Source organism: Lutjanus erythropterus, chromosome 7 (assembly GCF_056507025.1).
Source record: "Lutjanus erythropterus isolate fLutEry1 chromosome 7, fLutEry1.hap2, whole genome shotgun sequence".
Lineage (NCBI taxonomy): Eukaryota > Metazoa > Chordata > Actinopteri > Lutjaniformes > Lutjanidae > Lutjanus > Lutjanus erythropterus.
This window is the reverse complement of record NC_139323.1, coordinates 16,309,886-16,334,162: the sequence shown is the minus strand read 5'-3', so window position 1 is coordinate 16,334,162 and position 24,277 is coordinate 16,309,886. Positions and strand designations below refer to the sequence as shown.

The 24,277-nt window shown below is 40.3% G+C and overlaps 1 protein-coding gene across 1 annotated transcript in view; it reads right to left on the bottom strand.

Moving 5' to 3' along the window:
• The window catches only part of unc13a (unc-13 homolog A (C. elegans)), a 63,674-nt gene that overhangs the window by 21,168 nt on the left and 18,229 nt on the right, over positions 1 to 24,277 (bottom strand). Inside the window, exons 10-30 of the mRNA XM_084722934.1 lie at positions 24,134 to 24,253; positions 20,532 to 21,347; positions 18,615 to 18,708; positions 16,718 to 16,764; positions 16,454 to 16,532; positions 14,311 to 14,385; positions 13,999 to 14,218; positions 12,590 to 12,817; positions 12,168 to 12,309; positions 10,722 to 10,891; positions 10,496 to 10,611; positions 8,191 to 8,354; positions 7,377 to 7,530; positions 6,672 to 6,740; positions 6,151 to 6,240; positions 5,799 to 5,933; positions 3,694 to 3,827; positions 3,401 to 3,486; positions 2,293 to 2,419; positions 1,443 to 1,539; positions 467 to 610 (exon numbers count right to left, since the gene is read on the bottom strand). Of these exons, the coding sequence (XP_084579060.1) occupies positions 467 to 610; positions 1,443 to 1,539; positions 2,293 to 2,419; positions 3,401 to 3,486; positions 3,694 to 3,827; positions 5,799 to 5,933; positions 6,151 to 6,240; positions 6,672 to 6,740; positions 7,377 to 7,530; positions 8,191 to 8,354; positions 10,496 to 10,611; positions 10,722 to 10,891; positions 12,168 to 12,309; positions 12,590 to 12,817; positions 13,999 to 14,218; positions 14,311 to 14,385; positions 16,454 to 16,532; positions 16,718 to 16,764; positions 18,615 to 18,708; positions 20,532 to 21,347; positions 24,134 to 24,253 (3,307 nt within the window). The remainder of the gene's footprint in view (positions 1 to 466; positions 611 to 1,442; positions 1,540 to 2,292; positions 2,420 to 3,400; positions 3,487 to 3,693; positions 3,828 to 5,798; positions 5,934 to 6,150; positions 6,241 to 6,671; positions 6,741 to 7,376; positions 7,531 to 8,190; positions 8,355 to 10,495; positions 10,612 to 10,721; positions 10,892 to 12,167; positions 12,310 to 12,589; positions 12,818 to 13,998; positions 14,219 to 14,310; positions 14,386 to 16,453; positions 16,533 to 16,717; positions 16,765 to 18,614; positions 18,709 to 20,531; positions 21,348 to 24,133; positions 24,254 to 24,277) is intronic.

Here is a 24,277-nt window from a genome sequence, read left to right as displayed (position 1 = left end):
TAATATAAAGCTTTCATACTTTATTCTTTAAGTCCTCCAAAAGAAATTGTGTCTTCATTCTACCTTTATCCTCAGGCTGTGATCCTCAGCTTTCAGCCATGAAAACAGTTTCAGTTTTATGTTTTTTTATTTTTATGCAGTATTTCTTATTTATTTATCCATTGGCTATATATAGTTTTTTGTGAATGTTTTTTTTTTGTTTCTGTGAGTAGCATAAAGGAAGCTACAACTAACATATACAGTCTTTGCTGGAAAATGTTCCATAAAAAATTTAAAGTAGGCCATTTAAAAATTTAAAAATACTCAGCAAATAGCTGGTTCAAACTAATGTCTCATCTGTCATTGATCACATAGCCAAATCATACTTGAGGATAATGGGGTGGCCAATCAAAAACATCCCTGATATCTTACACACTGAACTTTTAAGGAACAATTTGTCTGCAAATTGTAATTTTACCAAACCTACCTTAGCAAATCTCTTCATGTAGTGTCCCACAATCTGCGGATCCGGACATTCTAGCTTCCTGATGATCTCAAAGCTCTGGTTGAGCTGGGAAAACACGTCCACCACCGAACAGGAGAACAGAGCATGTTCTGATGTGACCTGGAACTGTGGGGCAGAAAAGGTGTGCGAGAAGATTAAAAATTGGGAATAAAATAACGGGGAAACAGGCATGGAGTGATTAAGGATCAGTAGAGGTAGCAGGTGGGACGGTAGGATTCAAGGATGCTTGCAAGATGTGACCTCTGAGCAGCTCAAACCATATAGAAGAACCATTAGACACTAAATTGAACTGGACCTTTGATATCTTTCACCACATGTACAGAGCCTCAGACCCCCCAGAGCCAACCAGCCACACAGCCAGTTAGACAGGCATCCGGTGACAGGTGGGAGCTCCTGTCTGTCTCCTCTGTAATTGGCTGCTGGTTAGCGCCTGCTCCCTAATTGGCTGAGAGGTGAGTGTGTTGGTGTTCCTCTGGGGAGTCTGGGTAATGAGGTGAGGACAGATTTCCTACAGTCAAAACTCTGGAGGAAGGCCATTAATTCACAATATCCTGCTGTCACAGAGTTATCTCCCTCCTCGAGTACACGCCTGTCTCCACCACGCTTCTTTAAACTTCCACAGAGTGGCTTTGTGTGACAAAGCACTTTGACTGAAACATCCTCTTTCTCTCTGTTTTGAGTCCACGTCTGTGCCGCACATCCGTGCGCATATTGTTGGCTTTGAAGAGTGCAGGAGGAGAGGCGGGGGGGGGGGGAGGGGGGAGCGAGGGAGGCAGAGCGGGAGGGAGGAGGATGAAACTTTGGTTGATAACTTTGAGTGTGACAGAGGAAAGCACAAAGAATGGATTACAGTAATTCTGCCTGAGCAACAACAGCAACTCAGCGTTTTCAGAGGAGTGAAGGGGAGATAAGGAGGAGAAGAGCTGGAAACTTTTACCCCATCTTTTTTGTCTCTCTCCAAAGCGCCGTGCAGAAAGTCCCGAGACACTTCCTCATTTTCATCCAGCCACTGAATGACAAAGGGCTCAAACCATCTATAAAACAGAAAATAAACATTCAACAAAAATATAAAGACAACTCTTTTGTCTTTGCTACCATTTCTAATGAGTCAAAGTAAAAAAAAATCTAGTTGTTTTGTTTATGCACGTAAAAGGTTTATTTCTTTTGAACTGTGTTCACAAATTTGTTAAGATCCATGTTAATGAGCACCTCTCCTTTGCCAAGATAATCCATCCACCTGACAGGAGTGGCACAGAGACGCTAAGTAAACAGCATTATTATTATGTATGTGGGTTTATATTTTTATTTAATTTAATTCTGTGTACTTTTTTAATTTTGTTATTCATTACAAGATTATGTTCATAATTAATCTTTGGATTGCAAATATGTTTGTGTGTGGCTGTGTACATATGTTTCTTTCTTTTTCCTTTCTACAAAATCCTTTTTTTCACGCACAGTTGGTGATGTTTGTGTGTTTTGTGTGTTGCAATTGCACTGTAAAGTGGGCATCTTTGAATAAACAAATCTTTACAAAACAAACAAAAACAACAAGAAACAAACTAATTAAGCAGAAGTGCTCACTAACACAAATTTTAAAAAATTTGTGAACAAAATTTGTGAGAAATCAACTCATGAAAAATAGCAGTAAAAAGCTGTGTTAATATTTTTGAGTGTGTTTACAGCAGACTAACCCAAAATTACACAATTATACATTTTTTATTGCTTTATTTTTAGTTTCAGATCTCAGTCTGATGTTACAAAATAGAGATGGGTGAGTTGCTACTCACGCGGGATATTCAGGCACTCTGCTCTTGAAGAAGGGCAGATCTTTGCAGTACTCGTTGTACAGCCACTTCACCTTGAAGTGCAGGTTCATGTAATCGGCACTCTTGCACAAGCGATTTTTTTCATGTTCTGAGAGAAAAAAGAAAGCAGACAAACGCATGTTGGGTGAAAAGCAAACTGTTCTCCTCATGTTTAAGCTTGCATCTACCTGCAGTTACCACAAATCTATTGTGCACACAGAGAAGTATTGACCCAGAGGCAAACACACATCCTCACACACCTGCTGAATATAATCGATGATTTAATAACTCAATCACAAAGTTGGGCTGGACTTTGTAAAGGTTGTCATGGGCCAGCTTCAGGCCATTATAAAAAGAGGACCAATCATGACAATTTTATTAAAGAAATCAAACCTGAAAATTGAACATGACCTTTCAGGGCTCGCATGATTTGGAAAAAAAGTTTTATTCCCTCATACTTTTCTCATTTTCAAAAATCAAACTTCATCTGGTAGAGGGACATTTAGGATCTGCTTTGTAAACTTTTTTTGGAACTAAACCAGGTGGAAAATAGCCATCTGATATCTGCTGGCTGTGTGCCCGAGCTAACACAAAATCAACCATAACTTAGATTTGTGTCTGATCAGCATGATGAGAAGTTCATCAGCCATCGTCAGTTTACAGCTTAATGGATAAATAGCACCATCAAGGCCAGTATACTGTATCTCCTAATCCATTTGATCAGTTGTCTCAAAATTCTACACAAAAGCTTAAATATAAATAATAAAAATCTCTCCAGCCCCTTCAGCAGGTGCAGGTTACAATAAATTAACATTTATATTTACTAGTTAGTTAGTTAATCATATAGTAATACATATTAGGTGCAATGATAAATAAAACAAATTGCCACACTATAAAGTATTGCTATATTCAAATATATATATTTATATTCAAATAAACTGTGAAGAACTGCTACAAACCCACAGTTTATCTCCGTCAGTTTTGTGTCTGCATGTGTTTGGTCATTAGTGCTAATAATTAATCATCTATCTCACAAGTCTTCAGTGCTTTGACAAGGTTCAGTCAGTTCACAGGCTCAACTTGCACTCACCTTCCATTGCATACTTCATATCCTGAGCAAACAGGTTCCACATCACCTCAGCACTGATTTTACCAACGTTGAGCTCCTGGGGAAATCTTGACGGAGAAGAGAAGGAGAAAGGCTCACTGTATATATGTACTTAGAGTGAGAAGGTATATGAAGTTGAGCAAATAAGAGCCTGAAAGTGTACTTTTAGAAGCGAAACTGTGGAGAAGAGATGAAAGGGTAAATAGTGTAAAACTGAAATGTCATTAAGAGAGAATATGAACAAATGAACACATAGTAGGAGCACAGAGACATACTGGTTTAGGCAGGGGGTGTAGGAATTCTTGTCCTCCTCGATAATGGAGACGATAAGTGTGATGAGTTTGGACCAAAAATCCAGATTCTTGATGCTGGGCCCCTGCTCCTCTGGAGGCACAGCACCCTGTTTGGCCTGGAGAAGCAGTGACACAACTACAGTTATAATAAAACTCTATTTTGTTCAGTGTATGATGGGAAAATTGGCACCTCTGGCAACAACTGATCAGTTTTTAAAGCCAAAACATGTCTGATTTTCTCCTCATCATAATATAAATTGCACATACCAAACCTCTACTTACATTTTGGATAAGATAATAAATTGGCAAATCTTCCAAAAAGAAGTCTATTTGTTTATTCATATGGCCATTTAGTACTCCTAATGTGAATTTTATTAATAGTATATTTTATTGTCTAAGACAGAGCGACTTTTTTCAGGGGGGAAATCTTCACTCTGTTGTTAATTCAACAACTCATACATATTCAACATTTGCTGCACAAACAGCTTTAAACAGACTCAGAATGTCAACCGTCTGGACGACTTCTTTGAAATAGCTAAAGATGTGCTGGAAGAAAAAAAAAAAAAAAAAAAAAAAACCTAAGCCGAGCACCGCAGGGGTTGAAGAGTGAAGAATGATCTTGCAGAGATTTCAACAAAATATAGCAACGTCCCTCAGGATGAAATGTTTTATTCAAAGGAAAAAAATGCTTATTTGAAATTCACGAGAGAGTCTGAATGGGGTTGGCGCTTTAATGAGGACTCAAAGCAAGTTCTAGAAATCCCTGTTGAAATCCGATGCAGAAGTGATGGATGGGAGAGCCTGGCCTACCCGGGCTGAGAGGATGATGGGGACTCACCACCACCCAGATACACAGCACATGCGAGAGTGCATTTTACACACCGAGGACAATCAAGCAAAGACGCTAATAACAGTGAAAAATCATTTTGTACCAGTGATGTGATTAGTCAAGGACATCTCTCCCTTGTAATGATGATTTATGTAGCAAACTGCTGGCCAAGTTTTAAATGATTAGTGAGTCAACTCTTTCAGTGAGTTGGGCAGTGATTTATCGCTTGTTCCTTCTGAGATAGTGAACCAAATTACAGCCAAAGAAAAAGAAAAGTACATCAATCACTGAACATCTGCGACAAAATCGACTTTTAAATTCGTTTTAGCGCTGAGCAGACATTAAAGAGTGGCAGATTATTGGACACCATGAGCAAAATTATTTTTATGGTGTACTGTTTCACTGTTTCATTGAATATAAGTATATATACAATACAAGTATAATGCCACACACGCAATATGTGTATTACAATATGTGTGTGATTATCCTGTGAAATTATCCCTGTAACAACAGGGTTCAACACTGCGATGGCCCGTGGCCACAACAAGTAACTCTTTGGATGCTGAAATATTCCCTGTCGGTGGCCCCTACCAAGTTTAATTCCCTCACTGTTAGTCTTCACCAACACTGCATTGCAGTCCTGCACACATTTTGATTCCTTCATGCCTTTCAGTTCAACATTTTACAAAAACAGAGAACTGTACTCATCGATGGATAGCTACAGATATGTCAGGGCTACTGAAGTGTGGGTTTGCTGCAGTTACTCAAACTGCTAACGCATCCTTACAGAAGAAACACAAGTACAAAAGGTGGACAATGAAAAAATAAAACTGAAACAAACAGTTAGTGTTTGGAAGCAGGAGATTTGAGTAACTAGAATATGACACATCTAAGGATGTAAGGTAATGTGTGTCCTGCCACTTTAGACTAGTTTGTTTTCAGAAACAATGCCTTTAGGAAACATCACATCAAAATTCATGGGAAAAGTGGACAGAACATGCATTAAAGTTAGGGAAGGCTGTCTTTTATGTACTAAGGCCACTACATTTAAGTTAATCCCTGATATATCTGTGCAAGTGAAAGGTGTATTTAGTGTACATACCTTTCTATTTTATATTTGTATTTTATTTCTTTTACATATATATTAATCATGCCAATGAACTGACATTTAAAAATTTTAAGTAGGAGAAAGAGAGGAGCAAGAGAGAGACGACTGACTCACACCCACGCAGATATTCAATTAATTGCTCCGTCTTACCGGGTCTGTCTGATACTCGCGGCTGTACAGCTCATGACAGTTGTTAAAGATGTACTCGTAGGTGGAGTTGAGACAGGCTTTGACACAATCCTTCACCACCTGACTGGCTCTGGGTGGAGACTGCAGCTCTTGGACCTGAAAACAAACACAAGAGAAAGACACAGTTAAATCAGACACAAATTCAAAAAAAGTTGAAGTTCATCTTGATTACAAGGACAAATAAAATATGGCTCTTCCCTAAAATACAACACTAGGTTAATTTTAGGATGAAGAACACCACCCTTTCTTTAAATCCCATTATATTATATTATATATCGATGCTGAGCAACGAAGAGGAGGGAGGGCGTGGCACCTTCATTCTGAAGAATGTGATACTGGTGAGGAGGTCCACTGTGGACTTGAGGTCCTGCAGCCTCTCTGGACTGCTGGCAGGGAAGTTATTCTGCGGTCAGGCGGAGAAAAAAAACCCAAAAAACAATACAGTGAGCCACAACACATGAGATCACATCCATCATCTGTGTCCAGAGTGTGTTTGTGTCTGTGGGCACGATCCAGCATGGCAACACAATTTCCACTGCGATTCCCAAACACCTGTTATTGTGTGGGTGTACAGTGTTTCCTGAATGTGTCTGTGCATGTTTCAGAGGAGCTGTCACTCTAATTAACACGTCCATCTGCTCGGTTTTTACTGTTTCTCACAAAGAGGAGGAGGAGGAGAAAGAGAAGCACAGAAAGAGGAGAAGGACAGTAGAGAAAGAGAGAGGAGGCGGGCTGATGTTCTACCACGCAGTTTGACTGTCCAGTCACTATGTGTTGTCATCTATTGTTAAGTTTTCAGAGACGTGAGTGCAAACAGATGGAGAGGGATCTTACTCTGTACATGGACAGGTCAATCCTCAGAGAGTTGTGGAGCTGGTCTAGAAGCTTGACAAATCGCTCTTTCTGTGGGAATCACAACACATGGTAACAGACTTTAACAATATTAAACATATAGCAGACACACAGACCACACTGCTTAATATATAGGGGTTCAGCCATTCAGCACCAGCATAACAAATGAGCATAGTGTAAAAACTTAAATTATGATTGCAAGAAAGGTCTTATTTTTTGTTTACAAAGAAAAACAAAGAGGCACTCCATTTTCCCCATTTTTAAGGAAATTATTATATTATATCAGCCCTGCCCACAGCATCTGAGGAAACTTTGAGGCTCTGTTTACAAGACACATAAACCATTACATACAGGTAAAAGGTGTAAAACAATCTTTTTCAACAGATAATATTGTCATAAATTAATAGGAGCTCACAAACACATTTTTTAGACATTTTTTATCACAGATTCCCCAACAGTGCAGTGCAGAATCTGTCCAAATTGCACCAAATTTGACACTCAACTCCTTTGTGCCACCAGCAGTACACCAGCTGAGTGTGATGTGGATCAGATGAATCATCGTCAAGATATACAAAGGAGATACATGCAGACGTGCAGCTAGAGATTCATTCCTTTATAGTTGAATGAATGTAACTGCGGCACCTGCGGCATTCATTGATTCTGCTAAACGTTTCTGCAGTGACTCACCCCAAAGTTAGAAGCAGCAAAGCGGTCAGAGGCAGAGACGTTGTTGGTTGCCTGGGTGGTGTGAGCATAGTAGGCATTGATGTTAGCCAGGAGGGTGCTCATCACTGCAGGCACACCGGGGCACATGTACTTAGATGACAGGCAGGCAAAGTGACTGCAAAAGACAGACAGACACGCAAGAGAGTTTGATGCATGAGAACAACCAACAACACACACAAACAAAGGTCATTATGGTTAATTAAATCTAAACTAAAAACTAAAATTAGGTGTAAAAAACATTTTTTAGTTGACTAAAACTAAACTAAAAATATATGGCACATATCTTTAGATTTAGTCTTTGTCAAAGTGGTCAAATTTGTCAACACAATCAAGAGGATGTATTGCTGTATATGCTTATTGTGACTAAAATGTTAACATGGTTGGGCGTCAAATGCCTTCACAAACCTTGTTACACTTTTCTTGGCTCCGCCCCTCACTATCTTCATACTGGACGGATATTTTTGCTACTCTGTCAGAATTTAACAGGGAGGCCTTACAGCCTTTACAACTCCATTGGCCAAATTGGCCTTTTCCTTTCTATGGTTTTTGTTATGTTTCTTGCATGTGTGCAAAATCTTCTTTCTCTTTTCCTTGTTACAGTATTTCCAGTTATGTTGTTAACATTTCTATCTTTTACCTTTTTTATGTCATTTTACAATGATTTTAACTGTGACCAACTATTTGAATCTCTGAATGTCTAACTGTGGTCTTTAAAATGATAGAAAAATAATCATTGGGAAAATACAAAAATATAATAACTCTGGTAGTGACATACGTCATGGCCTGGTAGATGGACTCCACCCCATAACGCATGGCAAACTCATCTACAATCTCCTGGGGAGTCTCCTCAAAGTAGACCTTCCATGCATCGTCCCCTTTGGCATCAGGGATCTTCACCACACCGTTGTTCTGGATATCTGTCACATAGTGGAAGAGGTTCTACACAGAGGAAAGGGGGAAAGAGTTATTAAGAAAAATCAGACAAGATAAAGAAGAGAAGGCAAACTAAGAAAAAAATAGAGACTGTAGTTTCAAAAGGGAGTGAGTGAGAAGCGGGTTAATTAAGAGCTTTGTCTTGGTTTGGGAGATAGTTGTGTCTCACATCTCTCAGCTGTAATCAAAGTTTCTCTGTGTCAATTTTCAAAAACAGAGCAGATTACAACCTACAACCTGTCTGTGCTACATGACAAGCCATTAAACTACATTAAGAGGCCAACAACACAAGGTGCTGTGTTGACTACTCAACCATAAAGTGTTACGCTGCTGTAAAACACTGTGAGTTGGCTCTGTGGTTTATGGCCACTTATGTGCAGCAATAACAGTGGTCATTTGTCTGTTAAGGTTCAGCTAATATGCTCCGTTGAGTAATGGGCCGAGTAATGACTCCATACAAGGCTGTGATTGGTCTACAATCAATCAGCAGAGTTTTCTGCACTGAGCTAGACTAGAAATGTGTCTGATGTCTGGAAGTGGTCTTTATCTTGTGAGAGCAAAGCAAACTTCACGGAGTATTAACTTAAGTTTAATTTGGAATTGATCTATTATGGAGCTGAACATCAGTCAAGTAAATTAACCCGTTTGGCACGGCTCATTAGGATAACTTTGCACGGAGATACACACAGATGCATAGATACACACACAGAAGTAGGAGAAAGTGTTAAACAACTAAAATAAACGTGGGAATGCATTAATCAAAAAAAGATTCCCACAATGACAAAATATTTTATTTAAACGTCCAATCTAGGGGGGCAATGAGTGGCTCTTAGGGTTCTCACCATCCGTGAGAAGACTGGCTATTTCTTTATAGTTATTCTTAATGTCTGCCACTGGGTCAGAGTCTCCTAGAAATCAGATGAAATGAGGCTGCGTTTACATTTTCCCAAACAAAGTTACAGTGAGTAGTATGTTAGCCAGAGAAAAGAAACAGGAGGAGATTTTTATTTAGATAATTTGATTTTTGACGTAATATTTTGTGTTTATAACAGTGGAAACATAACTGATTTTGTCCACAGAGGCCTTCAAAATGAACAAAATACAAAAGTTCCTTGTAGTTGCTTTAACAAGCGTGCTGTGGTTATGTAAAACAATAACTGTGGACAAAAAAGATAGAAATATTGCTTTTCTACTTCTCTGTCTCTGCTCTGCTGCTCTGTGTAGGAGTGTGTATGTATATAGGAACTGAGCCCCGCCCTCAGTCAAACATGCAGAGGAGAGGGCAGAGAAGCTAGAACGCAACAACAAATAACAGCAAAACATGATAGAGAACTGTCTAGATGCAGGCTTGGGGAGTAACAGATTACATGTAAGAGGATTTTGTAATCTGGATGCAAAAGAAGGTAGCTTCCATTCTATTACAAAAAAAGATGTAATCAGATTACAGATACATTTAGTAAAAATGGGGATTATAGCTAGAATTATATCTAGAAATGTCTTTTAAATCAACCAATCAATATATTGGCCACAACAAAGGAAGGAACAGCTGGACAAACTAATAAACTTAACAATGAGCATAAAACACTGGAAAGGACTGATCTATTATTAATTGGCAATTAAATTAATCTGCATCTATTCTGAAAATCAGTTAATAATTTTGAGTCACTTTCTAATAAAAGAAAAGTCAAAATCTTCTGGTTTCATTTTTCTTATGTGTGAATATTTTTTGGTTTATAAGCTCCTCTCTGACAGAACAGAACAGCTGTAGACAAGACAAAACATTTTAAGACTTCATCTTTGACTTTAGGAATCAGCGAATTCAACATTTTTCACCATTTACTGCCATTCTATGGACCAAACAACTAATTGATTAATGCAGAAAATAGTCAACAGATTAATTGGTAATGTATTAACACATCAACCTGTTTTAGTGTTCTAATGTTTTGAATGGCTTGGATATATTTGTTTGAAATTTTATACAGGCTCTTTATTTTTGTACAGCAAAAAAGACTAAATTAAAGTAAACTAAACTCAAATAAACTAAGCTAAGGTGTAGCAGTGGAGTAAAGTCTCATATATAAAACACCAGTACATTAAAACAGTATTTAAGAACAACTCTTATACAAACACACACACACTGAGCTTACTTCATGCAAACAGGTGTACTGCACGTGGTAAGGGGCGACTGTCTCCTCTCCTTTGATCTCCACATTAATGTGCATGCGTATGGCTCCAGACACGGCCGATTTGTCTGTACGCTTGTCTGTGAAGTGCACAAGACACACAGAGACACAGTTAGACCATTCATTGCTGAAAGCATCTACAGAAGCTCAGTGTCAATACCAGGACGAGTGACGAACTTCTTCGACTGACCCAGATTGTACCAGACGTCCATCTCTCCGCTCAGGGTGCGGACCTCGATGATAGTTTGTCCGAGAAAGTCGTCGGACTCGCGCTTGAACTTCTGCTTCACGCGAGACTTGATATCGTCGTCCTCGTCCCACACTCGCACCTTGATGCGGTCTGAAGAGTTGTGACATTCACTAAACAGACAGAAGAAGAGAGTCAGCTACAGCGTCCAAATATAGTAGTTACACTGACGGCTGGCCAAAAACACCAGATGAATTACTATCATGACTCATTCAATATCAGAAGTGTAAACACAAAACAAGTCTAAATACATTTATTTAATAAAAAGAGAGGAATATTCAACTGCTTTCTTTAAGACTCTGTATTAATGAGTTTTGTAAATATTGTATTTGCTCTGGGATTGATCTGCTTTGTATCACTCCCCTAACTTTATGTATGAGGTATACTAGTATTATGACTTTTGTGTGCATTGTCTAGATAAATGTCATAAAACAACAGTCATTTTAATTTCTTTTGAGGACTATATGGACTGAGACTGATGGATTTAGTCAGTCTTTACTGGATGCCCTGTTGATGTTGTCTTTGTATGGAAGTCTTAACACACAGCTCACCACTGATGACATATGAGCTGCATTGCGTTGCCTCCCGATTTAACTGACGGTCATTACACATGCATATTAACAGTCTATGTGGTTTTAACATTTGTATATGTACATTTCATGTTCCCAGCTATTGTATGTAGTATTTCTATTCTTATATTATTTATTTTGGATTCTAACTTTTTCTATTTTTTACTGCATTTCCCCTTGTGCTGCTGCTTTTTGTGCTGCTGTGTCGTACAGGGAATCATTAAAGATACATCTTATATCGTCTTTTCTGTTGACCTGTTCTGTTTTGGGTTTTTTTTGTGCATTTGTGTTCCACAAAAACAAAATGACTAGAGCTGCAGCAGCTAACCGATTATTAAATGATTATTAAATTAATTGCCATCCATTTTGATAATCGATTTAAATAAAACATTGGCACCATATTAACTGGTAAGTGCATATTAACTCGTCTTAAGTCATATCACACGAGTGTTTGCTCTTACTCTGTTACTTGCATGAATTATGAATGAGTATTCTTGATATGTTTGTCTGTGTGTCTCATGATTATGATGAATCAATATTTCTGTGTAAAAGACGGATGTTTATAGGATTCTTTGTTATTAAGTACTATGCTTAACTACTGATATATATACATATAAATTGTACGTAACATTTTACTGTAATTAGTTCTTGTAATATGCTTTGCAAGCACCTGCAGGGGTTTCAGGCAATTCTCTTTCATATTTTCCTTTGTAATTACTATAGACTCTAATTTTCTATAAAAAAAAACAAAACAAAAAAGAAAATAATCAAAACTGTGCTAACCGATTTTACATATTTTTTCCAAGAGGTCTCGACTCACAAGTTAAAGGTCTCCTCCCAGACAGGGTTAAGGTTGCCATAGATGGTTTTTGTTCTTTTCTTGGTTTTTCCCACCTGGACGGTGACATAAGGATCACTGGAACCAGTTTTATCCTTGGCTTGTAGACCCTGGGCACATAACACTAGGAAGAAGGAAAAGATGGCAAGCTGGTCAGCTCCTGTGTTGGTGTGTGTGTGTGTGTTTGGATGCAAACAGATGCCTCTTAAATCATCTGACCTTCTGCTCTACTGCCCCACAAACGCCACCTGTGCTCTCTTCATACAAACGCCAGCTTGTCTCTTTTTATAGACACATACACCTGACACGTGCCGGCCCGTCTCTTCTGACTTTGATGCTGACGGCGCTGCTCACCGGCTCTGTTCAGAGCTACTGTAGTGTGCTAAATCTGACTCCACTCTCACCTGTGATGCTGATCTTGGCAGACCATTTTGACGTGCCGTCGAGCACACTCTGCTTGATCTGCTTCATGTGGGTGACGTGGGTGGCCTTGACGATGGCGAACACCTCCTGAATGAGTTCGAAGATCTCAGGCTTGTTCCTCTCGCGGATCTTCATGCGGTCTTTAAGAACCATGATGATGTTCTGGGTCCGGTCCTCTGCGCCATGTTTGGAGCTCTTCTCTGCTGCTCCTGGTTTGCGGGAAAATTACAACAAGAAAAGAAAAGGATCAGACACGCAAAAGCAAAGAGATATTGTATCATATAAGAGGTGTTAGATATAAGTTGGCTTATACATTGAACATCTGAGGTTTCAATTTAAAATACAAAGCAGAGAAGAAGGCTGCGTAGGTGATGAAAAACTTGGCCATATTTCATGAATGGGAGGCGGACACATTTTTGCAGAGCTGTAAAATGCTGAGCAGAAGAGAGGTGGATGACAACAAAAGACAAATGGCTTTAATATCCTCTCAAGAAAACAAAGAAAATAAGAAAGTAGGAGTGAGAGAAGGACGAGGAGGACTGTGTTGTTGGCATTGACAAATAGAGATAAGAAGAAACAGATGGACTAGATAGTTTACTATTATTAACAGCACCACTGACACAGCAAGAAATCTAAAACATAAAGTCAGCAAATGGTTGTTCAGCTCCTGTAAATATTTTATGTTATATTTTAGCATTGTTTCTCACTGAAAACCATGTGAATGCAATATGGCATCTGACCTACATAGCTTTTATACATCCCAGATTATTAATACCTGTAAATAGCCACTTTTGGATCAGGCAGTAAATATATGTTTACGCAATTAAAGGAATAGAAGATTTGCTTTTTTGGCAAAAATTAGATGAGAGGATTGACACAGTCTTGTATTTAATACACACACATGAGAGTGGTATCAAGTGTGTGTTGCTTAATTTACATTAAACTCTGTAACACTTCATAATAATCATCAGTAATGAATGGTAAATTGATTATTAGTTATTTAACTTCACTAAATAGTGATTTAACGGTTAACAAACAATGAAATGATACTACAATTATTAGTAATGTCATTTGTAAGTTTAGTATCAGTTTGTGTAATATAAAATAATTTGTTTAGAAATAACATATTGTAATATAGATAATACATACAGAAGTGACACAACTTACGCAAATTTAGACGTGTATAGCCACTAACTAAGCTGCTGTATTTGATGAGATATTGCTCCAAAATTACAGCAACAAAAGAATAAAAACTTTATAGTAATAAATGTGAAGTGATAAGCAGTAAATGCAAAAAAAAAGTGAATAACATACAATTAAGAAAAAAATGTTAGTAAACTAAAATGAACTAAAATGGAAAAGCAGTAAAAGTGAAATGTGTTTTGCTTACTTTGCAGACAATCAGCATTGAGTAGATCTTGGCACTTCTCGTGGCATTTGACTCCACACTCGGTACAGCGCATGCCCTGGCGAGCAATACCCCAGAGCAGCCCCTCGCACTCGTAGCAGTAAGTTGGCGTGGTGGCCGTCCACACCTCAAAGTTGTGTGGGGTGGTGCAGGAGATGGGATATATGAGTGCCTGGAGGGTCTTCTTGTAGACATGACTCTTCTACAAGGGTACAGACAGGAGAGAAGCGCCTGGTCAGCAGAGTGTTAAGAAATTTTTGCTAATGTAAATTAATATTGTAAATGAGCACTGACCAGTTCTTCGTTGTGTAGGGTGCTGGACGTCAGGGCCGAGGTGATACCTGCCTTCCTGGAGTTCTGAACCAACGACTGAGTGAAAGGAGAGAGGAGGGGTCAGTTTGTCTCAGCTCCCACCTCAATATCACTTTTTATCAAGACAAATATCAGTGTAGCCTATGAGGCAATGTTTATTATTACTGTCTGTCTGGCAACAGTTCCCTGAATAGTTACAGCAAACTAGAGGTGACAGCCGCAGAATTTAAAGTGCTTCCTCTCATAAAAGCGATCAATTTACTGGTGAGATGAGAAAACTAGTAAACCCCTGTAAGTGTTTTGATAGAAAACGGTGTTACTCACCATAGCCTGTGGCAGCGCAGCGAAGGAAGGAGAAAAAAAAAGGGAGAGATTTAATATTACAAAAAGGCAAAGAAAGAGGTCGGATTTCAACAGAGAATTCAAAACACGAAAGAAATGTAGAGAAAGGATACATTCGCTGTGTGGACACTATAGATTTTGTGATGAACATCCACAATAAAAGCGTGGAGAGAAATCAAATAAGGTGCATCAACAGCCAGATGTGGAGAATTTAAAGGGATAGTTCAGATTATTTGCAGTGGGGTTGCATGACGTACTTATCTATAGTCAGTGTCTTACCTACAGCAGATGGCAAAATTATTGATTTCCCATATGAAGTTTGGTCGGTTTGGATAGCATGATATTTATTTATATAACGGCAGTTTCTGGTTAGAAAAAGCTGTCTGATAGCAAAGTGGTGAAAATATTCTAAATACAGCGTAACTGGATATTCTTTTTTTTTTAGGTGGACATTTTTTGAAGTTGTACCTTTTGCTACTAATCCATCCACAGGAGTTGATGCTTCGCTTCTGTGCTGGTGCCCCATTCTGCTTTTCCTAACTGGGTGCCGACATCTACTTTAGCTAATACGATGACTATCAACAAGTTAACTCACACAACCCCAAATCAAATAACCAAAACTATCCCTTTAAAAGCGAGGAAGTCAACCAGATGTGAGTATTTGTTTGTGAATGAAACAGCCTGTGATCGCTGCTCATTCAGCCAGGACCCCACCCTGTCTGATCAATTACTCTGACAAGGCGAGAGACAGAGATAGGAAGAGAAACATCGGTGCACCTGCCTGTGACGGTCTCTGTCAGTGCTTCGTGACTGTTTATTAATGAAGGCAGTCATCGGAGCTAATTGCTTGTGTGTGGTAAAGCTTGTATCTGGCGTGTTAAGGAAAATGGCACAGTGAGCTTTGCCTGGCAGATCATTCAAAGAGCCAAGTTGGTGTCCTTTTTCCAGTCTGCCTTCAGTTCCACTAGCCTCCACAACAAGACGTACATTTGCATTTAAAGCAATAGTTTGACATTTTGACAAATCCTGTACGCTTATTTGCTTTCTTGCCAAGACTTAGAGAAGATTAAAACCACTCTCATCTGTCTGTTAAATATAAAGCTGTAGCCTGCAGCCAAGGTATGTCTGTTGCTGAGAACACGGTACAGAGAACATGCTAAGAATGGAGCTTATTTCTTTTATTTGACTTTCTGAAAAGCTGAATTAGGATACTAATGTGAACTTAATATGTTTGTATACATGCTTCCTGTCATATTAACAAAGGTTGAAAAGTGATAATACTTTCCAGACTGTGTAATAGCACAAGATACTCTAATGAAATAAGTCGGCATGAATGAGTTACAGCTTTCTCCAGAGGATTTATATTTCCCACAGTCTTATCCTTAATGAGGCAGCGTCAGGGAGGCATGAGGATGATGGCAGTGTGTGGTAATGAAAGGTCTGTTATATGACGGTATCTAGCAGACATCAGTGTCAGTCAGAGGAAACCTCTGGCCTTGCCTGTGGCCCATTAGCCCTGTATCTCGCCCTCTCAGGCTGTAATAGCGGGGAAATGCATTGTCTGTTAGCAGAGTGAATGTAGTGCAGTGAGGTAAAGAACTGAGATGAAAAGGAGTTTCAAAAAAGGGAGAATAAGATGAGAAAGAACTGCAGAGAATCAGAATGAAAACAGGAGGTGGTTTAGTAGGTGAGAGCACTGACTGCTGAGCTGAGTGATCAATGGACTGGGGAGATGTGAGACACTTAGTCGGGGGAATATAAAGAGATTAGTGCAGAAACTCACCAGATCTCTGACCAGAGGCATAGCTTTCCTCTTCCTGAGGTCTGGCATGCTGTCAATGCTATACAGAGCGCCACCCATCCTGGAGACACAACATGCATAGAGCAGGATTCAACAGCTATTATTTCAGCTACGGCTGTTAACTAGAAACTGGACATGATGAATCAATTAGACAAGAAATGCATTCAGACATTAAGGCCATGGCTTTCAGTTGGCAAGTTATAGATTTACAGTGGACATAGTGGTGACAGTGTCATGGTTACTTACCCTGCTGATAAAAGCAGAGAAGCGATGCCAACACTTTCTCCTCGGGCCTGAGGGGAAAGACAGATATGAGATGAGAAAAGAGAGACAAGCAGGATGCCATACGAGCAGTGGCAGGAAAAATGAGAAGAATAGTACAGTACCGTACATACGTTTATTTTGTTCTTTATAGACCTCTTTCCTGTTGGTAAACAATATGACTTTTGGCGAAGCTCAGGTGGAGGCAAAACTATTCTCTACACACATTAGCTATCACTAGCTAGCAAGTTTTGTTCTTAGATGTAATATAAAGAAACCTAGATAGGGTAGGGTCACTCAGCCTTTCCTCCAGTTTTTCCCAATGGCCACAAAATTCCCCTGTGGCCCAGAAAGCCCCATAAGCCACTGATATAAAAGGTCTCTGTTAACAGGACACCTTGAACTGCAAACAAGGTCAATTAAGATTCTTTCTACTGTCATTTTTTTGATCCATTGAGTTTTTATATTTGAAAAAGGTTCCTGGAGGCAGGAAAAGCAATTTAAAAGTCTGTGACATCATCACAATGTGAGGTCTATGGGCCGTTCAGCAGTGGGCAGTTTCCCCTTTCACACACTCCAGGTCAGCACTAGTATCAGATACTTGTAAGTAAAACCTTTGACTAGTCTGTAACAGGAGTTAACAAGGGAATTAAAGCTTCAGTTTAAAGAGAGAAACGTGAATTCCGAAGGTGATGGGTTGTATTTTTCTGTTTAATAAGGAAAACAGAGGTGAGAAAATTTTTCCTTCTTGTCTAACAGCAGTGGGTATTTGACAAAACTTAAATTTTGAGCCCATTAGTACTTTAATTCTGACACCAATAAGATAATAAGATGACATTAACCACTACTCTGAGGTGACCTCAAGTTTTTTCTTTGATTTGCCTCTAGCTAACACCATGATGTAATCAGGACTTGGACACTACAAGGGTCTATATTGAGAACAACAGAATCAAAATATACTATATGGTGTTCCTCAGCAAAAAGCACTATTTCATGGTGGGTTTCACAACGATCTGTAGCCACAGTGATTACAAAGAGTTCCCAGAATCCACAAATGAATAATACAGCAGTGGTGCACATGGGAGAAAGAGAGAAGGAGGGGGAGATTAGGAGAGTGGTATAGCTGAGTCGAGCCTTTCTGAGTGAGTGTGGTGATTATTGACATCAGCAGTGGCTTCTCTGTGTTTGAGAATCATAGTGAAAGTGGATTACAGCCAGATGGCCATCCATGTAATCATTCTTCTAATTCTATCTGCTCTATTATTGAAAGACATGTTCTTTGTCCGCCCGCCTGTTCAAAGAATGACACACAGCATTGATACTCACGTCACACTTGCACACAGAAAAAGTCATGATTGGCTTTGAGAATGACAGGCTAACACCAACTTCCTATGTGTTGCTTGACTCCACATAATTATCCATTAGCCGCACAGGACACATACAATATAAATTAGACTGATTAACATACTCCTGGCTGCACCCACCTGAGCGTCTGCTCCAGCCATAGGTAATCAGAATGGACTACATGCAAATCGCTACGAGGATGGCAAACAACTGAAAAGAAAATAATGAAATGGCAAAACAGTACAAGGGGTAAACAGAAACTATCAGTTAAACACAAGACAATATAATCCACAGCAATAACCAACTAATAACTGGGAGAAACGGTGGACCAGTCAACAAAAGCTGGAAAAAAAACACAGTAACAGTCGGACATGCAGGGACTGATGCAACAAGTCAGAAAGCTCAAATAGTAGACTTATGAATTACAGCAGAGCAACAACAGAGAAGACATATCACCCACTGTAACAAGTTCAGGCATTCACCTGACAGGGACACACTAACAAAAAAGTCCACACACACATGCACACACAGGCTGTACCTCTTGCAGCTGTAGTCGTACTCTGCTGAAAAGTCGCAGCCAGTTGGCTTTAGCTCTGGCAGGACCAGGTTCCATGATTTCCCTCTTTGGGAAGCTAAAAGAAGAGTGAAGGAGGAACAACATTTTCAATAAGACTTTCAGCCAGAAGCTCAATAACTACACTCACCTGTGCCTCAACAGGATTTACAGTGCGCATATTCCAACAGCATAACTAAGACATTCATACTGATCAGGGGTGGAGAACAGCACATGGGGGCCCTTACTTTAGCAGTATTCAGCCCCTCTAAAGTCATTTAGATAAACTGAGGGGACAAACACTCATTCATGATGATTTCTTTGTTGCGACATCTGCAAAGACTCTTCCTTCAGTCGTTAGGACTTTTGTTGTTGACATGAATGACTAAGATCTTTGACCATGCAACAAAATATACACCGTTAATACCTGCAATTTCAGACAGAAGCTTTGGTTTCGAGGCCCTCTGAGTCTGGGCCTACTGGATAAACTACCCATGCAGGGGGCAGTACATAACCTTTGAAACTGGTTTTCTTAAGTTTGAGAATAGTGTCATGAGTCATTTAGTTGCTTTGAGGGCTTGTCCTCCTTCATCCACGCCTTTTACTTAAGTTTTACAATCTACATATATCAGTATTTCTGTCATATAAATTTGTATATATTGTGCTTTTTTGCTGATCTATTGTGTACATGACATCCACTGCATGAAAATTGTGATTTGTGATATTAGGCTATACAAATATAACTGACTTGACTTGAATTTAACATGTGGGATCTGTTGTTTTTTGGGGCTTCACCCATACTTAAGACTAAAAGTCTTAAATCTTTGGGTTTGACCATTATTTCTTTGTGTATCTCACAAGTTCTCCACCTTTGCAGAAGTGCAATACTAAATCACCAGAGTAGCCCTTTCATAGGAACATTAATGATGTCCCCCTACTCTCCACAAAGCTAGTCTCAAAGACAAGTAGTCTGTGCCACCTGTTCACAGACCCCAGCCCGTTCCCCAGAGTCTGTTTCCTGTGTTCCTCTTTTGGATAATTGGCTGTGTGGTCCCCGTTGGTTGTTTTCTGTTGAGGTACGTGTACCAGAGGTGGGATCAAGTCATTGTTTTGCAAGTCACAAGTAACTCTCAAGGGTTTTCACTTAAGTCCCACAAGTCACAAGTAAGTTTCAAGAGTTTTCATTCAAGTTCCAAGTCAAGACAGCCAAGTCCTGAGTTAAGTCCCAAATCCTAAAATCTCAAGTTTCAAGTCCTAAGCAAGTCATAATCTGACAGTAAGTTTCAAGCCTCATTGATCTACAAAGTTACTTGGCAGTTATATCAGCCTCGACTTAGCAACTTCAAATGTCAAACTAAGTAACTGGAAGTTGTTGCATCTCCATATTTAATCTTTGACCTGCATGCTATATATGTTTTTACTAACTGGAGCTCAGTAACAGAATGTTCTTTATGGTTCTCTCCTACAATTTGACTGGATGATGTCCAAATGGTTCAATCAAAGTAGATCTGGGGAATTAACTGAACTTGCTGGGAATGAATATAATTAATGTTGATTCAGGAAATGAAGGGAAATTAATTTATTCGCAGCACACTGTTAATGTAATATACTTTTTAATATTTGGGCTTGGGGAAGCTAGCAAGTATTTTCAAGTCAAAAGTCACTAGTGTTATAATCTGAGTCAAGTTGGAAGTCTTTTTTGACTTTGTCAAGTCAAGTCTAAATTAATCAAATTTGTGACTCAAAGAGTCCACTCCCCTGACATAGTGTATATGCTTACTGAATGAAGTGCCAGAGGAAGTGAATAAGTCTTTTTACCAAAATTTAGCTAAATGTAGCATTGATAGTGTGTGAAATCATATTTTTCCTCTGTGAAGCTGACAGTGTATGAACAGTGTTCACCTTGGAACAGGAGGCTCCTCTGGTTTCTCTTCAGGAGCTGGAGGGACGCTCTCTGCTGCTGGAGGCTGCTCGGGGGGTAGAGGTTCCTCCAGCAACTGCTCAGACTTGGGCACCTCAGGCTGCAGGAGCTTGGTATCTAGAGCTGGGACCTGTGATGTAGTCGTGGGTGTGGATGTAGTGGTGGTGGACAGAGCTGGCTGGGGGGGTGCAAATGGTGGCTTGGTGGATTCAGCACTGAAAGGGGGCAACTTGTCGTCCTCAGTGACTGGAGGTAGACCCAGAGCTGTGCTGGGGGGCTGGAGCTGATCATGAGCTGGCCGCTGTTGATGCAATGATGGCTGCTTCTCCAGCGGCGGCCTGGTGGAGGTCAGGCCATCAGACGGAGGCATCAGGGTGGGGGCAGTGCTTGTGGGTGTGGGGGTGTAGGGCGGTTCCTGGTCTTCACTGAGTGTACCATCGAGTGGATACATATCTTCATCTTCGTCATAAGGCATCTCCTCCTCATCTTCGTAGTTGTACTCTCCATCCTCCCCGTACATGTCACCCTCCTCTTCAGCGTACAGTGCACCCTCTTCACCTCCATCTTTGAGGTAGCCTCCCTCATCGCTGTAGACACCTTGGGGGTCCTCGCCGTCCCAGCCCGGGGAGTCCTCTTTGCCGTAGCTGACAGAGGAGTGGCAGGAGTGGTAGGAGTCGTTTTCATCGTAGAACTCGGAGCCTCGCAAACTCTCGCCGTCCTCAGGAGGAAACTCCTCGCTGAGCTGAGAGCTGCCTCGACTCAACTCGCCTGATGAGGCATAACGACTGTCCGTAGGACTGAGGGGAGGGCAAGATACAGACACATGTTACATAAACACACCCATCCAGGTTAAAGGTTAACAGGGAGAATTCCCACACTGACACAAAAAGGAGTTTGGTTGTCACAGTGACACTTAAGGAACTTGTGTTGGGGCCAGGAGGGGAGACAGCTAACAAATAGGAAAACAGGAGTGACTTTAAACCAACCAATAAGAAAACTCAGAGCAGGGGGGTTTAGGCTAGTGAAGACAGTAGAATAATTAGTGGACAGAGCCACTGTGACATTACTCATTGGCTTGTGGACTACAGTTTTGAGGCATTGAGTTTTGCCTTATGAAGGGGGTTTTCTGCAACCAGTTCATGTGCTGTACTGACAAGAGTGAGTGAGTGGCAAACTGTGACTTGAGCATTGCTTGATCTTGGCTCGTCTGTTCAGCACGAAAATAATGGCGGCCTGCCTGCTCACAATCTTTCTTGTATTACAGCTGAACAGTACACTAAATTTTATGTTTATGTTTAACATTTTAAGTGAGAAATATACATGTGCTGGCATGGCTTTAGTCGGTTTGACTTGGGGCATCAGCCCAGCACAGCAGGGTTTTGCATCTTGTTCACAACAGGGCTACGTGCTTGAAGGTGTGTCTTTTATTTGAAGATGAGCTGAGCTTGCATTGAGTGGCTGTAAAACGGTGGGTAAACACTTAATTCCCTATGAACTCTTCACAATAAAAGTCCCCTGTCATTTAGTCCTTTAAATGCTTTATTATGAGACAGTGAAATCAGGAAATGTTGAGTTTTCAGCAGTAACTTAAAACTATCCAGCTAAACACAAAACAAGAAAGCAGCTACTTAAAACTACAAATAGTGATGCAGGAGAGAAACTGAACTTCAAACCACAGAGATTCAGTTTGAAGCTACAAATGTCCTGAAAGCTGATCACACGGAGACTTTTAAAAATGTCTTTCTCCCTGCTCTCCTGCACAGACATGAATTGACTCTCACAACCTACACAAAGAGGGGTCATCACAGGTTGTCCACAGTCAGCAAGACACCACCGTAGCCTGCTTGGAGGCAGGTCCGGCGCACTTTAGCCCCACTCGAGAGATGGTCTATCTGGGGTGTGATTCAGCACAGCCTGGTGCATTAATGGAAATGCAAATCAGAGTTCGGTGAGCCCTGTTTGCTGCACTGGATGAACTCAATCACATGGTAGCCACGCCCTAAAGCATACTGTGCTTTATTGTCCTTTTTGGTCTAAATGGGACCATCATTTATAAAATGAACATCGTGGTGTGTAGAAGAAGACTTGAAACTAGCGATTGAGACCATAAACTCATTAGGAAACTGTTTACTGAGGTAACTAAATCAGGAGACAACTAGAGTACTTTTCTCTCAAGATTCCATACAATCTGACTTCTTTTTGCAACCAGTGGAGTCGCCCTCTGCTGGCCCTTAGAAATAATGCAGGCTTAAGGTACTTTGACATGGGCTTCACTTTTCAGACCTGGAAGCTCTGTCCACTTATTCTACTGTCTATGCTAGTGATGCATCTATGTAACTGCGAAGGGGGGAATCATCATTTTAGTAATGGGAAAGGTTACTATGGATACCAGTTCATACGCAAATTAATACAGAAACACACACACCATACAAAAAGATATAAATAGACCTATTCAAATGAAAGAGAGTGAACCTGGAGAGGTTGAGGGTAATTTATTAGCCTGGCAGAAGAAAAACAGTCCCTTTTCTGCAGATAAATAAGTGAATAATATTTATTCACAATGATGAATGTGTCTATTAGACATTGAGACAGACCATGAGTCAGAGAGAGATTTGAGACACATGCAAAAACAATTTCTCACACACACATGGGCACAGACTCACACTATTGTTTCGCCTCTATTGATTACAGTCATGTTGGTTCAATAATGTGTGGTGCAGGAGCAGTAAAGGAGAGGGTTGCATTATGGCTTCGGGCTGTGAGCCAGAGAGAATACAGGTGAATGGACACGTAAACTTTCAATCATGACACCCCCACTTTTTTCTGTTCGTCATCTATCTCACAATCGCTCATCCAACACAAAGACTGACATAGACAGTGACAAATGCTTGCATAATGGGTGAGTCTGAATGCATGTCTGCCCTTTTTCTTAGCAGAAACATGGGGAGACTAAGCTGAAAATGAAAGTAATCTGTCTTGGCCTCTCTGCTTGGGCCCCATTATTGAGCTAAAGGCCTCCTGCTGTCTTACAAGTGGAAATTAAATGTGTATAATTACCAAGTACGGGACACCCAGAATAAGACAGAGGTCTTCTTCAAGTCTCACATATAGGATGAGGCTGTAATAACAGGCTGTCGCCACAACAGCTTCACACACACACACACACACACAGATTCGCACAGGCTCTTCCACAAACTCCAACCAACAATTAACCTCACTGTCTCTGAGTGTTACAAAACAACACACACATACACACATCTTGTCAATCACTCACCCACACACATAAACACAAAACTGCGCAGAACGTACAGGAGATTAACAATGGTGAAGATGAGCGTTAAACATCATTAGTGATTCTTCACCAGGGACACAGTAAATATAGATGCAGGACCAGTACTTTTTTTAATAAAAAGTATAGAATATACAGATACAGAGATAGGGTAAAAGAGCGCATGCATGCAAGCACAGCGAGCGAGGAGGACGGGACAAGTCCACCACTGACGTCACAGCGAGACGGAGTCACAGGCCGGAGCAGGAGAAGAGGAAGAGGAGGAGGAATTGGAGAGGAGGTACAGAGACCCACCTATCGGACAGTGAATGCCTACTGTCTAGAGAATACTGACGACTGGTGCGCCGGCTCGAGCCTGAGCCTGAGTCGATATCGCTGCGCCCGTTGGTGGCCGAGTCTAAACTATCATAGCGTCTGGTAAGAGGAGCAGGAGGAGGG